The sequence below is a fragment of the Rutilus rutilus genome, assembly GCF_951802725.1.
Source record: "Rutilus rutilus genome assembly, chromosome: 18".
In the NCBI taxonomy this organism is placed as follows: Eukaryota; Metazoa; Chordata; class Actinopteri; order Cypriniformes; family Leuciscidae; genus Rutilus; species Rutilus rutilus.
Window position 1 is genome coordinate 17,968,046 of NC_140231.1, and position 16,901 is coordinate 17,984,946.

Below are 16,901 nucleotides of genomic sequence, written 5' to 3' on the forward strand. Positions count from 1 at the left end.
TCCTGTGAGCAACTGCCGAGATACAACTATTTGAAAATTTGAGGGTACAAAAAAATCTAAACATTGAGAAAATCATTTTTTAAAGTTGTCCATTTATGTGTGCGATTGTGCTCACAAAAATAAATGGTTTATATTTACGGTAGGAAATTTACAAAATATATTCATGGAACATGATCTTTACTTAATATCCTAATGATTTTTTGGCATAAAATAAAAATCGATAATTTTGCCCCATACAATGTATTGTTGGCTATTGCCACAAATATCCCCGTGCGACATGTGACTGGTTTTGTGATCCAGGGTCACAAATGTTTACTGGCTCAGAGTCTGGTTTAAGACATCTCAGTGATGTATTTACACTCAAAATCTCCCACGCACATTCACTGCAATGCAAGTGTTTTCCCTGCTTTACTGACGAATTAAACAGGCGACCCCTTCTCTCTTATGTTATTGTCTTATCAGGAATCCAGTTAATGTTTTTTAGTAAATACACAAATCCTGTATCAGAGGCCAAAAGATAAGTATAAACTAACACAACATAAGAATAATATGTACTGTAGAGTAAATAAAGTTCTGATTATCAATTTGATGTGAAAAAAGGCACACAATGATAATTAATATAATGACATTTAGGATTTTTTTTTTTTACTTAATTCATCTCCATTCCCATGATAATTGTTTTAGTGCTTTGGTTTAACAATTCTGTTACTGCTACTTTTGTAAGCAGCACAAGTAAGATTCACTCACAAGAGTAAATTCTCATATTCAACATTGCCACATACTCTTGCTTTCATAAGAGTGTACATGTCTGAAGAATCGTGTCTTTTTCTCCCAAGTAAACAAAGCTTGAACTGTAGGCTACTACAGAGACTGACATAATATAATGGGCTACCACAATATCACTTTACCTGGTCTCTCAGCAGGTTTGCATTTTTGCGCTTTAATTTCTCCTAAAGACAGCATTATCTAACCTTCTTAATTACGCACATATGGATGTAGCCTATCAGTTTCTTATCATTTCACTTATACACTTGTTTTTTGGTTGTGTCACTAAATGTAATACTTGACTTTCAACCAGGAAATGGAGATCTGAAATGCTCTAAATACACATGTTTTATGGCTAGACTTTATGGCCTGCAATCGAAGGTGAACTAGATTTGTACCAGGACTTTGAATTCAGTAGTTAGTATGTTTAAGTTTACTGCTTACTACTTAAGAAGTGAGACAGCATAAATCTCTACTGTATTTCATTGAGGAAGTTAATAAACAATAACAGAAATATTTATTTGATTAGATTGAACAGATACTGATATATATATATATATATATATATATATATATATATATATACATTTAGTATATATGGGGGGGGACTACTTCTTTAAGACTTCAGTATGCATGCATAATGGCCTAAACTAAGGTGTTTACATTGGTGTTGTCAATGATTGTCCATTAAAGAGCCATTTTTACACATCTACATTGGGTTATCTATTAACATTGGTAAACAGTACCAACCTTTGGTTTAAACAAACTTTTTCCTGAGGCTACATTGTCTAAGTGCTACACAGAGAGCAGCTCCCCTTTTTATGAGGACGCTAACCAATACTAAGATCGCACCTTATCATCTGATGTCAGAACCCAGGTAACTCAGCCCTTTTTCTCAGAACAAGGGAAATTTCTACCAGGACAGAACATTCCAGCCGTCCTTGAAGAGGAGATTCAGTGTGTCAACACCCACCCTCCATGCTTGAGTGGTCCTTTGGTGATTTTGGAGATTCCTGATGTAATTGTCTCAAGGACTTCTACAGACGAAGTGAAAGCCTCAGTGAACAGAGAGAGCGCAAGAGAGATCCAAGCGAATTTGAAAGCAGAAAGTGCGGAGACATGGCGGCTTTTGGTTTGGAGTTAATAGGCGTCACGCTCTCGGTTCTTGGCTGGCTTCTCAGCGTTGTGTGCTGTGCTCTGCCCATGTGGAGGGTCTCGGCATTCATCGGCACCAATATCGTCACAGCACAGGTGTACTGGGAGGGAATCTGGATGAGCTGTGTGGTTCAGAGCACCGGACAGATGCAGTGTAAAGTCTACGACTCTATGTTGGCTCTTCCTGCGGACCTACAGGCGGCTCGTGCTCTGGTGGTGGTGGCCATCATCGTGGGTATCCTAGCGCTCTTCGTCGCTATAGTGGGGGCCAAGTGCACCAACTGCATTGAGGATGAAGGGGCCAAAGCTCGTGTGATGATCAGCTCTGGTGCCGCCTTCATAACCGCTGCGGTCATGCAGCTTATTCCCGTGTCCTGGTCAGCACACACCGTTATTTTCGAGTTCTACAGCCCACTTGTTCCAGAAGCTCAGAAGATGGAAATAGGGGCTTCGCTGTACCTTGGCTGGGCCGCGGCGGCTCTGTTGCTGATCGGAGGCTCCATTCTGTGCTGCAGTTGCCCACCTAAAGATGAGACAAGGTACCCGCCACAGAGTCGTATAGCCTACTCAGCCCACCACTCAGTGGCTCCAAGCACCTACAACAAGAGAGATTATGTCTGAGGACCTCTGAGGACTTTTGAGTTCTGCTGTCAGTCTTTCATAGAAAGAAAATTGTGACCATATGGGTTGGAGGTAACTCAAAATCTTGTTTACTTTTTCTCCATGTGAACATTTCTACATGCTTTTGTTTTGTTCATTGTCCACTGTCACTCCACATTTTGTTAGCATATTTTATTTTATTTGTTAGCCTAGTTTAGCAAGTTGCATAAATCATCTGTTATGTTTTAAGTCAAATTGTCAGTTGTTTCATAAAGTGAAAAAGTCAGTGGTTTTATTTTTGTAGTCTTGTGTGTTTTTATTTACTATTTTTGCTTTATATTTTCTTTGACAGTTTTTACACTTTTAACAAAGTTGTTTGTGAATTCATATTTTTTATACTTTCACTTAAAAGAATAAAAATGGACTATATACTAATGACTCGAATCTAAATGGAAAATCTTGTGTTGTACCAATATGTTTATTCTTTGCTTAAATTGTAATCGCTTCTGTAAATGTTTAGTTGTGTTTAATGTTTATTTCAGTGGCGTTCTCATTCTTACTCATTGAAACTCTTTAGCAATGAACAACAGCCACATCTTATTTTTCTCCAGTCTGTGTACGTGTTACAAAATACAAGTGGATTTGAGAGACACAAACACGAGACTGGATTCAAGCCCTAAGTTCAAGTTCCACTGGCCAACACAACAGAGAAACAATGAGACTATGTGCAGGCACCTCCCAAAGTTTTGTCAGATTAAATATATTGTTTACATTTGCGTGTTTGCGGTTGTGTTTAATCACTGAATAATTAGAATATATATTTGAATAAGTATAACTGAATTATATATAATTGAATTCCTGATTATAATTAAAAAACACAAATAAATTAAACCTGTATGTCTTATCATTTGTTGAGTCTGATAATAGTTCTTAAGAGATTTCCACACTGAGCGCTTAACCCTGGGTAAGGGCCCTATCTTTTTAAACTGCGAGTAAAGGCCACTTTAACTCCTAGCTTAAGCAACGTTTTAATTGAAATGTTGAAAGATGGTTTGAATGGTAACCGTGTAAAACAGTGGGGTGCTATAATGTTTCAGTAACTCATAAAGTACAGAGAGTGCTTAACTCGTTACATTTTCTTACACTTTGTACTTGTACGTCACAGAAACGTTCACTTGTCTAAAAAAATAATGATGTGCAGCAATGGAATATGCGTAAACCGAGGTGAAAAGACTACATTTGTTTCAACCATTGTTGGTTTTGAGCGATTTTAACAGCTACAGTGTATTTATGTGGAGAAGTTTTACAGTCAAGCGTTGCCCCATATAGCTATATTTGTCCACTCAATATTATTGACCTCATAAATACACAAATAAGAATTTTAAAGTCACCAAATCTTATTATTTTTTATGTAAAAATAGCAGTATTTATTATACTGGCACAAGGGATGTATCATGTCACTCACCAGTGTTGGGGAAAGTTACTTTAAAAAAGTAATGCGTTACAATATTGTGTTACTCCCTAAACCAGGGGTGGGCAAACTACGGCCCGTTAGGCTGTTTAATCCGGCCCGTCGAGTATTTAAAAAAATTGTCTTAAGATCGCATTCATTTTGCCTTTTTCTTGCAATACTTTGCGTTATATATATATATATTGCGTTGCATATATTAATCGGAATATATCAGATATTTCATGCCATAGCTAACAAATGTAAAAAAGGAAAAATGACATAAAAGCAGATCATTCATTCAGCGCTGTTGTGGCTGCGGTGTGTCACGTAACAAACAATGACGCGTCACCATGGAAACCAAACAGACAGCGACTTAAGCGCATGACTTGTTTATTTTTTTACAGTCTATGCTTGTTGCACGTTAATGTTTTTTCCTTTTTTGGAAACTCACAGAGAAAAAAATGTTTGGTAACCGCTTGCACACCTGTTTAGTTTTTCCTTTGATTTGTCTGCTATTTAGTTTCTTTGCTCCTCTGGATTTGTGGATGTATCCTGACTGATTCCGTTACCGACCTTTATCGCCCGGCTTTCGACTAACGTTACACTCCCCTGTCTGCTTTGTTCATTAAATGTTCTGATCTGCCTTTGCTTTTTATGTTTTATTTTATTTGTATAGTCATTTATTTCGTTTTTTTCCACAAATATATGAATTTTGGAAGTGCAAATTGATTGCCATATGCAGTTTTAATAAAGTTGAATTAACGTAACCTTCTGTCATTTTTACTCTTCTAAGTGTACACTTGCAGGTGTTTTGTTTCTAATTTATTGTTAGGCCCATTAAACAATATTTAAAAAGTATAGGCCATAATTATCTAACATCGACTAATTAAAAATTGACCTCAAAAACATAACATGCTAAATGGGGGATATCTAGCATAAAAAATGTATTGTCAGAATGTCTCTCAGTTGTTGAATTTCGCGCAGACGTTGCCACAACGTAAATGTGTTTGCTCAGCCCGATCTCATGAAAGTGCGAATACCACGAATTGTATTTGTAGTGCTTATATGAAACGCAGTTTTCGCGTGCATATGATACGCACTTTATGGCGTGTAATAGGCACGCACTCCGCACCCCTAATCCTAACCAAGGGGTTTACAGTGCGTAGCATATGCACGCAAAAAAAACAACAACAACAAAAACATTGTGGCGTATAAATGGCACGAGAAATAAAATTCGTGGTATAGATACGCACTTTCATGAGATCGTGTTTCATAATCTGCTACTGGGCCGGCCCTCTGTCAAATTTTAAAACCCAGTGTGGCCCTTGAGCCAAAAAGTTTGCCCACCCCTGCCATAAACAGTAAGTAATTGTGTTACTTATACTTTTAATGGGAAGTAACTAGGTGTTATTACTTTTACTTTTACTTTTATTTTTTATCTGGGCTGGGCTTGCTTTGTTTTTTTAATACAATTTATAAAAATAAAAAATAAAAATACTTTTAATGTAAACGCCCTTTCACATCAAAAGTGAAATGAATAAGCCTAAAGCTGAAATGAAATGCAAATTCACGCCTGTGCAGTAGATGGTGCAGCTCAAACAAACGTTTCAGCTGCATGTGCTGACATTCTGATTGCAGAAGAATTGGATGCAGAAGAAAAAATGTAACTCATACGTGATGTTTTTATAAAGTCATTTTTGCTTAATTGGATCATCGAAGGTCAGCCGCAAAGACATTGGTTAATAAAGTGAGATTAAATACATAAAGTACATTTGTGTAATTTAACATTTAATTATTGCAGGTTTGCCTAATATTTGAGTTTGAATTTCACTATTTTTATTTTGAGTAATACTAAATCTGTTTTTGTGCAAGTGAGCAAATTGCTCACAATTAGTCTAAAACTACAATGTTTATACTATGCACAACGCCTCTGCACTTACTCCCAATTTCTCTCAACATGGGAACAGATAAGGTGTCAATATAAAACAAGTAACTTGCGTTACTTGTTTGAAAAAGTAAATCATATATTTTATCGTTGCGTTACTTACTAGTTATTTGAAAAAAAGTAATCTGATTACGTAGCTCATGTTACTTGTAATGCATTACCACAAACACTTGTCACTCACAATGGTCCAACCATCCAATTAATTCCTGATGGACAAAATCAAGTCCCGCCCTAAATTATTTCTTGTCCGAAAAACCATTTGAATGAGATAACCAAAAATGTTATGTTAACTAAAATAACTTTTTTATTTTACAAAACATAGAAAAGCCTTAGCATATAATTTGCAATAAATAAATAATTAAATACATAGACTTAGCAGTGTTATTGCTATTACCGCTTAGTTGACATTATTTGGCTAAGGGGGAAAGGGAGGCCTAAACTTTTTATAGTTTATAAGTTTGTTTACGCATTTCACCAGATTTCTACATCCGTTGTTTTCTGAAATTTTACATCCACTAAAAATCATTTTAGTGGAAGACTTATTTTCAATGTTTCTGACAAACGTGCAGGCTTTTTAATGCAAATGCCGCTAATTACAGCACTCCTCAGTTGAAATGAAAGATCATTTGAGAGGAGTTGTTTCCACAGAATGCTAATAGCTTTAAAGACATCTTATCATTCAGACACTAATTAGTTACATCACCCCCCTGTTTTATGATGCTGAAGACTAAGAAGAGGAAAAAGAATCAACAATAACAAGTTACAATGGATTATTCTCTGTTAAAATCCCAATGACCATTGATATAAAGTCAGTCAATAAAATCCATTAATCAATGCTATCGTGAATCCTAAGAAAGTTTGAGATCCAATGCGACATCACTAATGGATTCAGTGTGAAACATTATCCGTCTTTTCCACCCCATTGATTACTAACCTGTGCTTCCAGGTTCTTTTTCCTGACTGAGCCTGTTTCTCTACTTCACACAATGTTAGGAATTAGATTTCCAACGAAAGAAAAAACCAACGCATTGTTCATCTCCCCGCAGTGCCAATAGCAGGAAGGTGACGTGTACAAACCGGTATTACATCCACCTATGTCATCAAGTTAAGATCCTCCTCCAGTAGCACCTGTCTCTTTGGGAATATAAAGGCTGCTTGGATTCAAAGCACCTTCGCAGGCAAAAACAAAGACAGGAAGGATTGGGACGCTTACATCTATATTGACATCTCAGCACTAGGTAAATGATCTTCCACCCTTTTTAAAACTTCTAAAGTACTGCTTTTATTTGTGTATGAAATTCATGACTAACCAATATCTCCTTTTCCTAGGTAAAAAAAAAGTACACCTAACAGGCATCATGTCGATGGGAATGGAGATCGGGGGCATTGCCCTGGGCATTATCGGCTGGATCATGGGCATTGTCGCTTGCGCTCTCCCTATGTGGCGTGTCTCTGCCTTCGTTGGCGCAAACATCGTCACGGCACAGAACATCTGGGAAGGTTTGTGGATGAACTGTGTTGTACAGAGCACCGGACAGATGCAGTGCAAGATCTACGACTCCATGCTAGCACTGTCGCAGGACATGCAGGCGTCCAGAGCCATGTCGATCATCGCCATCATCTTGGCCATTCTGGCCGTGATGATCTCCATCATGGGCGCAAAATGCACCAATTGTATCGAGGATGAAGCATCCAAGGCTAAAGTCATGATCGTCTCCGGCATCCTGTTCATTCTTTCCGGCATCCTGGAGCTCATTCCAGCGGCCTGGGTCGCAAACCAAATCATTCGTGATTTCTACAACCCGTTACTGTCCCCCGCTCAGCAAAGAGAGATCGGGGCATCGATCTACATAGGGTTTGCTGCTGCTGCTCTGTTACTGATTGGAGGAGCATTGCTGTGCTGCACCTGTCCTCCACGGGAGAAGAACTACAAGCCACCGAGAATGGGCTACTCCGCTCCACGCTCTACTAATGGTGGATATGACAGGAAGGACTATGTTTAAAACATTGGTTTCTTGTAGGGAAAAGATTTGAAGATTTGAAAGATTTTGAAGATCTCACACAAAAGGTGAAGATACTTCAGAAAGGACTCCGCAATGAAGGGTCTTACGATGCTGTCAATATTTGCTTTTCGTCTGACTGGTGTGTGTGTGTGTGTGTGTGTGTTAAGGGCTGGTTTTGTAGGTTTACTTGTTAAGGATTTGAGTGTTTATACATTTCCTATTTGATATTATTTTAATTGATGTTGTTTAAATGTGCCCGTTTTTTGTTCAACTGTTGTCCTTTTTTGCTTCATGTCATACCTAAATGCATAACTGGTGTCGAAATGGATTCTTTGCTCTGTGTAAGCAAACTTCAATAAGTGCAAATTTTTTATTAAAGTGGTCGCTTCTTTCGTCTGATGGCTTGTCTATCGCTAATCTAGGTAGACAGGAAGAGGAAGACTTTAGCTCTTTACATGTATTTGCTTAAGAAAATTCCACTGGACACAGAAACGGAATATATTATATATATATATATTTTTTTTTCTCTCTTCAGTTGTGCCTTTTCTTGAGGACATTTCTTTTCTGACTAGTTCCCCATGTTTTATACAATTGTTTTACTTTGTACAGTTGTTTTATTATATTTTCTACAGAGATTAAATGCATTTTCTAGATTTTCATAACCATTTTATTACTGTGACTAATATTTGTCTGTTGTATTGCTTTTATACTATCAACATTGATTGTGGAAATATGAAATAGTACAACAGCTGGTAAATAAAACAAATGGTCAGTTACAGCATACAAAAGACTGTTGGAGTGGTTATACCTGTTTGGCCCTTTGTTCTACAATTGGGGCAGTAATGTGAAAACACGTTCTGAGAGAGAGACCACTCAGCATACAAACCTTATGCAAGCTGTACTATTTACCATTGGTGGCGGCAGACAGATCCGACCAAAACTGGTCTGAATAAACGGCAAGGGGAAGTAGGATGGGGATTGAAAAGTACATTTATAAGGCACAAAATGTTTAGTTTACTATATGTACAGTATATATGTCTGTATTTAATTCCATTGTAATTTCAACATAACTGCAATAAAAACAGAATTAATGCCCTAAGTGTTGATTAGATCCATAGCTGACACATATTGAGCAGCAAGAACATCAAGGAAGTTTGAGCTTTTAGATTTGGATCTTTGGATTAAAAATTAAGTTCCACACACTGCATTAAGCACAAGTTGGGATACTTTAAGAAAAGAAAAACTATAACCATAGATTGAAACAGAGACTCTTGGTTATGAATTATATTGCAAAGTTAGGCAACAGGCCATGAAACCATGGTAAGTTGCAAACACATAACCCTAAGGCATATTAACACAAGCCAACACTCTATAATGCTGTTCCCATAGAGACAATGCTTCGGGATACGCCTTCTTCTCCACCTGTTAGAGAGGGGGAGGGGAACTCCATGTAGGAAAATTACTCACCTGGGATGTTTGCTGTGAAGTTTCCTTGCAATTCAATCCTGAATTAAATTTTCATTTAGTGTGAATATACAGAACATTTATGTAATTATGCATTTATTATCATTTTTGGTATTTACGTGCAGCACGTTGAGCAAATCTATTGTTAACAACAGTAAGTACCCTATAATTTCAGTTTTTTTGGTGTAGAGAATAAGGAAGAGTTTAAAGGTTAGGTAAAAGTGTTTTTTACTGAACAAATTATTTAGAGAGATTTCAATTTCAGGACAAACAAAACAAGACAAACAAAGAGATTAACCAGAACAAAGATTTATATGCTTTATGCTCTGCTATTGTATTAGCTAAACTAAGAGATACAATTACTAACAACCCAAGAAACAGTTTTGTCACAGTTGTCAAGTTCACCTTGAACTTTTCTATACCTTCTGGTGGCGCAGAGTGGCCTCATTAAAAATAACCTTTGTTTAAGTACTTCTTGTTTTAATTATTCACTGCTTTAAATAAGTATCCACAGTTAAGTTTCAACGTCATGTTCTATTTAGTTTTATTCATGTTCTCTTTTGTTTGTTACTATGGTTTCTGGTTAGTTCCTAGTTTCGATAACAATCATCTCTGTGTATATAAGCCCTTAGTTTTCACTGTTTTGTGTTCGTGTTTCAGTATTCTCTTCTGTGTTTATTAAAGTTATCCTTCATTGTTCATTCTGCGTCACACGTCTTGGATTTATACTACACAGCCACCGTCACACAGATATATGATTTGTTTTTAATTTTTAAAATGACCTATTTTAAAAAATCTTTCAGCATTGTATTGAAAAAGGATTAATCATATTATATTACCTATCTAACTAGTATATCTACTTCTAGTGTTTGAAAACTAACGAAGGCATAGTTTCCTTTTCAATATGATTCCCTTCGCATTGCGTCAGTGAGTATGGGAAACTCCATTTTCTCTGAATACTGAAGCCTGATTGGTTTACGTCTGTGTACCTAGGTTAAACTTGGAGATCAAGGACACTGACAAGACTCTTTGACTCTCCTGTCTCTTCCTCTGGCTGATTCGGTTCTGCATGACTTGCTGAACGTTCACGGTGGCCTGGAGGGTGTTGCCAGTTATGCGCCACTTACTACTTAAATAGTTGTGTTCTGCTGCTTCTAGTCACCCTAAGTCATCGTCGACTCAGCAGCACACCATGCCAGCTCCCACACCTGCTCAGCCCCAACCCAAAGTTGACCCGAGGTGAAGCAACACTTCCGCCCAGCTATAAGCACTTCCCATTTTGATTAATGCATTGGGCACAATGAGAATGGGGCCAAGTCCCGGCAAGGCCGGACCACCCTTAAAAGACCATGTGTTCACCTCCCAACCCCCTATCCAGTCCGGGCGTCCAGATTTGTTATCGGTACTGGGTCAGCCCCACCAGTGGTATGTGCGCCTAGACATCCTTCTGCTTTTAAAGCGAATCAAATAAAAAACAAACAGTAGCTACTTCCACGTCCCAGAGAAGGATGACGGCCTCAGGCCCATCCTCGACTTGAGATTTCTGAACCGCACTCTGTTGAGATGGTCGTTCAGAAGGATAACTTTGAAACAAATCTTCTCGCAGATCTGCCCAGGGGATTGGTTTTTATCAGCGGATCCGCATACATTCATATCCAGAAAGCTCCCCATTACAGACCGCCCTTGAGATTTGTGTTCGAGGGGTTGGCTTACCAATATACAGTCCTACCATTCAGACTGTCTCTAGCCCCATGCACAAAATGTGTGGATGCTGCTCTCTCCCTACTGAGACTAACTGGAGTTTGCGTCCTGAATTACCTCAACGATTGGCTGCTCTTAGTTTAGGAACTGTGTGCGCACAGATCTCTGCTCCTCAGCCATCTAGAAGGTCTGGAGCTTAGAATCAACTTGAGCAAAAGCCTGCTGTCCCCCAGCCAACGCATTGTGTTCCTGGGGGCAGTGCTCGTCTCTTCTGAAATGCGGGCCTGGACCTCACCGGGACGCTCCCTGAAAATTCAGCAGTTAGCGATGGCATTCAGAACGGGAGCAACCTCCCTTTAAAAACATTTTTCAGAAGCTATGACAGCAGCCTCCTCAGTAGTTCCCTTGGGCCTGTTACGCATGTGGCCTCTGCAACACTGGTTGAATGCCCGCTTCCCACCTCGAGGATGGCGCGAGGGCCATATTATTCTCATGGTGAGCCATAGCTGTACCAGGGCCCTGGCCCCCCGGAAATCGCCCCATCTGTATCGGAGGGACGTGGAACTGGACTCAGTTTCGAGAAGGAAGGTACTCATTACAGACGCCTCAAAGACGGGTTGGGGCGCACTGTCCGTTATCTCAGCCTTCAGTGTTGATTATCTCAGGAATTTGAACTGAAGATTTCCTCCCCTCTTGGGAGAAGGTCACAGAGAAATGGCTATGTAGCAATATTCTTTCATTCTTTCCAGTCAACAGACTCTTATAGGAATGATATGCAACTCTTGACATAAAAGGATACTTCCAAATAAAAAAGTAAGGCAGAGGGCAGATTTCAGTTCTGACATTGTCTTCACCTTCCCCTCCCCTTTTTTGTCATTTATAACTGACTTTGTCCTATTAGGGTAAATTATTTTTGGCAGATTGTCTGAAATTTGTCTGAAACACACACATTTAAATCTGAACAGCAGTGTCTTAGTTAAAAAAACATTAAAAAGCTTTAACATTCCATTTCATTATATGCTACTATGTTTCCTTTGGAACTCACATGTGAAAATGTCAAAAACTTGACACAAATTCAGATGCAACTTTGCTGCCTGGAAAGTAGTGAAACCATGTCGTAGTGTTTCAAAAAAACATTAAAAACATTCTTTCTTGGAATTCCAAATCAATCAGTGTTAGCACAAGTGAAATTCAACAAGACTTTCCACATGTAACTTGATTTTGACCTGTTTAGTCACCATTTTTGGAGCATCCCTGCTTTGTCAGTGTAATGTGGCCAATAGGCAATGGCATCTGACCTTTGGTTGTAGTATGGATCACGTCTTCCAAACTTGCATAGGATAATGCCTTCACTCACTGTTTCTATCCTCCTTGATCTTCAACTTCTTCCTTTCTTACTACTACGACCTCATTTTCTGATGCACTGCCATCACTATCATTAATACTTTATGGAAAAGATCATCAATCCAATTTATTAACATCAACCAAAAACAAAAGACTATTAACAGTAGCCTGCCACTACTGAACAATAGTCCCAGCTATACAGAAAATATGTATCCCCTAAAAAGGACTTTGTCATTCATGCATGATTTGCTGCAGGAGGCATCAGGACTGCAGATGTGGCCAGAGCAATAAACTGCAATGTCTGTAATGTAAGATGCCTAAGACTACAGGGCAGGGAGACAGAAAGGACAGCGGATTGTCCTTGCAGTGCCAAATGAGGAAGAGATGCACTTTACTTTAAGCAGCTGTACTTTGGTCACACAAGATGACTGCTACTTTTGATATTGCCCCCCGCTCTACAGGAAGGGTTGTTATTCCATTTCTGTTCATCAAATGTCTGTGAAATTTGTTCAGTGTATGTCTTATATTTACACATAATAATAAATTTGCTTTAAAAGCAGTTGAAAGGGGGAGGAAACATCTTTTTAAATACAGTACTGTGAAATATTAAATTAAAATAACTGTTTTCTATTTTGATATATTTTAAAATGTAATTTATTTTTGTGATCAGCATCATTACTCCAGTCTTCAGTGTCACATGATCCTTCAGAAATCATTCTGCTGACTTGGTGCTTAGGTCATATTTATTATTATTATTATTATCAGTGTTGAAAACAGTTGTGCTGCTTAACATCTTTGTGTAAATGGTGAAACTTTTTCAAGATTCTATGATGACTAAATAGTTCAATGAACAGCATTTATGTGCATTTATTACATTAAAGCATTTATTAAATAAAAATTGTAACATTGTAAATGTCTTCACTGTCACTTTTGATCAATTTAATGCATTCTTGATTAATAAAATGATTAATTTCTCTCTCTTTTTTTAATTTTACCACAAATGTTTGAATGGTCCTTAATTGTTTTCACAAAAACTGTTTTCAACATTGATAATATTAATACTAATACTAATACTAATACTAATAAATGTTTCTTGAGCAGTAAATGAGCATAGGCTTTTAGAATGATTTCTGAAGGGTCATGTGACACTGATGACTGGAGTAATGATGCTGAAAATTCAGCTTTGTCATTACAAGAAATACTTTAAAATATATTAAAATAGTTTAGTTAATTTAATATTTCACAATAGTACTGTATTTAAATAAATGCAGCCTTGATGAACATAATTTATTTCAAAAATCTGCTTTCAACTGCTTTTAAAGTTTTAAAAATATATTAAAAAAGAAAACAGTTATTTTCATTTGTAATACGATTTTGCAATATTACTGTTTCTACTGTATTTTTGGTGAATAAATGCAGCCTAGGTGAGCAGAAGAGACTTCTTTCAAAAACTTTTGACAAGCACCAGGAGTTTTCTCTCTTTATGTGCAGTTACTGTTCTTTATTGAGTTCCAACCAAAAAAAAATTTGAACTTACATTACGTGCATTATTGTGCCCAATAATGCAATTACATAATGCAATGGTCATACTCAGATAGTAGGTGTTGTTGTTATAATAATATAATTGTTACATAAACAACCAGTATTACAGTATTGGGCTTGGCCTATTACTTGTAAATGTTTTCAGATAGTGATATGACAATATGCTTAGGCCCTAGTTATGTAAACACCAGTAGCCTATCCCAACTGACTTATGACGGGATCAATGTTTTTAAATAGGCTATTTCAATTAATTGTTTAGTAAAGTCATCTTGGACTTTAGCATTTAAGCTTTTTTTTTCTTAGGGATATCTAAAGGGAAAATATGGAATTATATTGGAAAGCACAATATTGTTGGCTGTTCTAGTTCACCTGCAGCGCTGAAAATGAAACCTGTGAGATGTCACGTGACCGAAACCAAAGCGGGTGCGATTTGCTTATGTTTATTGAGACTGCGTGGCGGAAGTCTACTTTAATGTCACACGGTGAGTTTCGCGAGCGTTTGTTGCCTACTCCGAAAGTGAAGGCCATTTTCTCTTACACCACATATGTTACAAAGAGATAGCAGCAACATTTGCTGTTTGTTGGGGCAAATTAAATCTTTGCGTTTTATAGCCTCTAATGTGTCTTTTAATTCATTGCACTTTGTGATGTTGTGTAGGCCTAGGCCTACTCTTTAGAACTCATTCTCAACCAGCTGGTCTCAAGTAAATAAATTACATCCGTTTTTAGTATCAAGGATGCGTCACCCAAGATGTGATCATAAACGGCCAAATTAGGCTAGGCGCATAAAGAAACTGATAGGTTTCTGGACCTGCTTTCCTTTATGCATTCAGTTTTCAAAAGCAGTTGCTTAAAATTTTGAATTGCCTGAATAGCAGCCGATACAGATTTGATTGCTGTCTCATACCACCACACCTCTCAACATGTCATTTCTATAATTTCACTAACAACCCCACAAATTACTTAAAATTAAGTTTTCTTTTATTAAACTGTATTATTGTATACTATAACATCCATTATTTGTGATGACAAAATAAAGAACTGGACAACTTACTTAGGCCTTAAGCTATATATATAAAAAAAGAATCACTTTATTGCCACCATATAGGCTACCTTACACAATGAATGAAACGGTCCAAAACAGGTTACATTACAGTAGCCTATGTGATTATTTCTATCAGTTAAAGAAAATAATTTTCAATAGGGTGTGTATGTTCAAGACAAACGAGTTTTGCCTGTCAGGTAGAGATAACTTAAACCAAATATCAAAATATGTATTATTCAGTATACATTTTCATCTTGTGAGTTTCTCTCCTGCGTGTGTCCTCCTCACCATGGCTACTGTTGGTTTGCAGCTTTATCCCCCACTGCTGTGTTGCCTATAGCAGCAGACATGGAGGAGGGTGAAGCTCTCACTCTGGCACGCACTCTTTAGATGCACATAAACAAAAAGCAGTTGGCTCTCTTAAGTTGTATGAAATAAGAGAGAGGAATGTTAACTAAATAAGTAACCCTCAATGACAAACTAAGCTTTAACTATAGTATTTCCTGGAATTGTGAAAACATGTTTATTTATTGGTTTAAGTTACAAATTTCTGTCATTTAGAATAGGGTAGTTAGTTGTGTAGTCCGTGTATGAAATTCATTTTCAAGATTGTCGGTACTTTCATGGGTTTGGGTTAGATGATGCTGTGGCCTGGTTTCACAGACAGGGTTTAGATTTAACCAGGATTAGGCTTTAGTTCAATTAGGACATTGAAGTAGCTTTTATTGGCGTGCCTTAGAAAAAAACATTACTTTCTTGAGACAAAACAAAGGCACTGACATATTTTAAGATATGCCAATGCAAGTTGCTTTCAGTTAAAACAGCTCAAACATGCATTTTAGTCCGGGACTAGGCTTAAGCCTTGTCTGTGAAATCGGGGGAATAAATAGTCTTTTAAGTGTATTATTGAAAAATCAACTTATTTTATTAGGCCTATTTTCTTTCACCAATTCTTACTAACCCTTAAATAAATACATGGTCTTTAAACTTCCCATAATGTAATATAATGAGGTTTCATTTGAGGATTTTATAAAACTGCATGCTTCTTCTTTTCATTTTCTATTGTTTGCTGTGGAAAATGTTGTCCATTTAACCATCCCATTGTGCAAAGACTTCTTCTTTAATGTAACTTTCTGCATATCAAAACATGTCCTCTTTTGGTTGTGGGGAAAAGTTAAATATTATTATTAGTTTTATTTATTTAAGGTCATCATATTGAAAAGCTTGTGCCATGTATACTGTAATTGAGAATGCTGATGAGAGCTTGTTTGTGATCATGATATGAAAATCTTTAGCTCATCCATCTCAGCATTTATATATCTACAGGATTGATGTCAGCTGATGATATCACACATAATATGCAAAACTTCTGTTCTCATTTGCTTAGGCAGAGGTGTTTTGGCAGCTTTGCTATAGGCATATATATATCACTGGACATTTTGAAGTAATAAAAGTTCTATTTAAATGATTAGGCTACTGATAACTGTCTGTCAAAGGATATTAATGGGATAGTTCATCCAAAAATGAAAATTCTGTCATTAATTACTCACCCTCATGTTGTTCTTTCGTTCATCTTCGGAACACAAATGAAGATCTTTTTGATGAAATCTGAGAGCTTTCTGTACCTCCATCCACAGCTATGCAACTACCACTTTGATGCTTCAAAAAGTTCATAAAGAGATTGTAAAACTAATCTATATGAATTGAGCAGTTTAGTCCACATTTTCTGAAGAGACACATTCACTTTATATGATGAACAGATTTAATTTAGGCTCAATCAACTCATAGATCATAGATAGAAAGCTTTCAGATTTAATCAAAAAGATCTTCGCTTGTGTTGCAAAGATAAACGAAAGTCTTAGGTTTGCAACGACACGAGGGTGAGTA

General features: G+C 37.2%; 2 protein-coding genes across 2 annotated transcripts; both read left to right on the forward strand.

Moving 5' to 3' along the window:
- Window positions 1-1,557: 1,557 nt before the first annotated feature.
- Window positions 1,558-3,424, forward strand: LOC311277749 (claudin-3-like). The gene has a single exon (XM_084388162.1). It carries the CDS (start codon window positions 1,885-1,887, stop codon window positions 2,539-2,541), a length of 657 nt encoding a protein of 218 aa, XP_084244288.1. The 5' UTR covers window positions 1,558-1,884; the 3' UTR covers window positions 2,542-3,424.
- A 3,571-nt stretch (window positions 3,425-6,995) lies between these two features.
- Window positions 6,996-9,009, forward strand: cldn3c (claudin 3c). The gene is made up of 2 exons (XM_084388183.1): window positions 6,996-7,153; window positions 7,245-9,009. Exon 2 carries the CDS (start codon window positions 7,274-7,276, stop codon window positions 7,916-7,918), a length of 645 nt encoding a protein of 214 aa, XP_084244309.1. The 5' UTR covers window positions 6,996-7,153; window positions 7,245-7,273; the 3' UTR covers window positions 7,919-9,009.
- Window positions 9,010-16,901: the final 7,892 nt, after the last annotated feature.

What these genes read in the sequence shown, in the direction of transcription:
- cldn3c (XM_084388183.1), top strand. Translation starts at nt 7,274, where the DNA reads ATGTCGATGGGAATGGAGATCGGGGGCATTGCCCTGGGCATTATCGGC.
- LOC311277749 (XM_084388162.1), top strand. Translation starts at nt 1,885, where the DNA reads ATGGCGGCTTTTGGTTTGGAGTTAATAGGCGTCACGCTCTCGGTTCTT.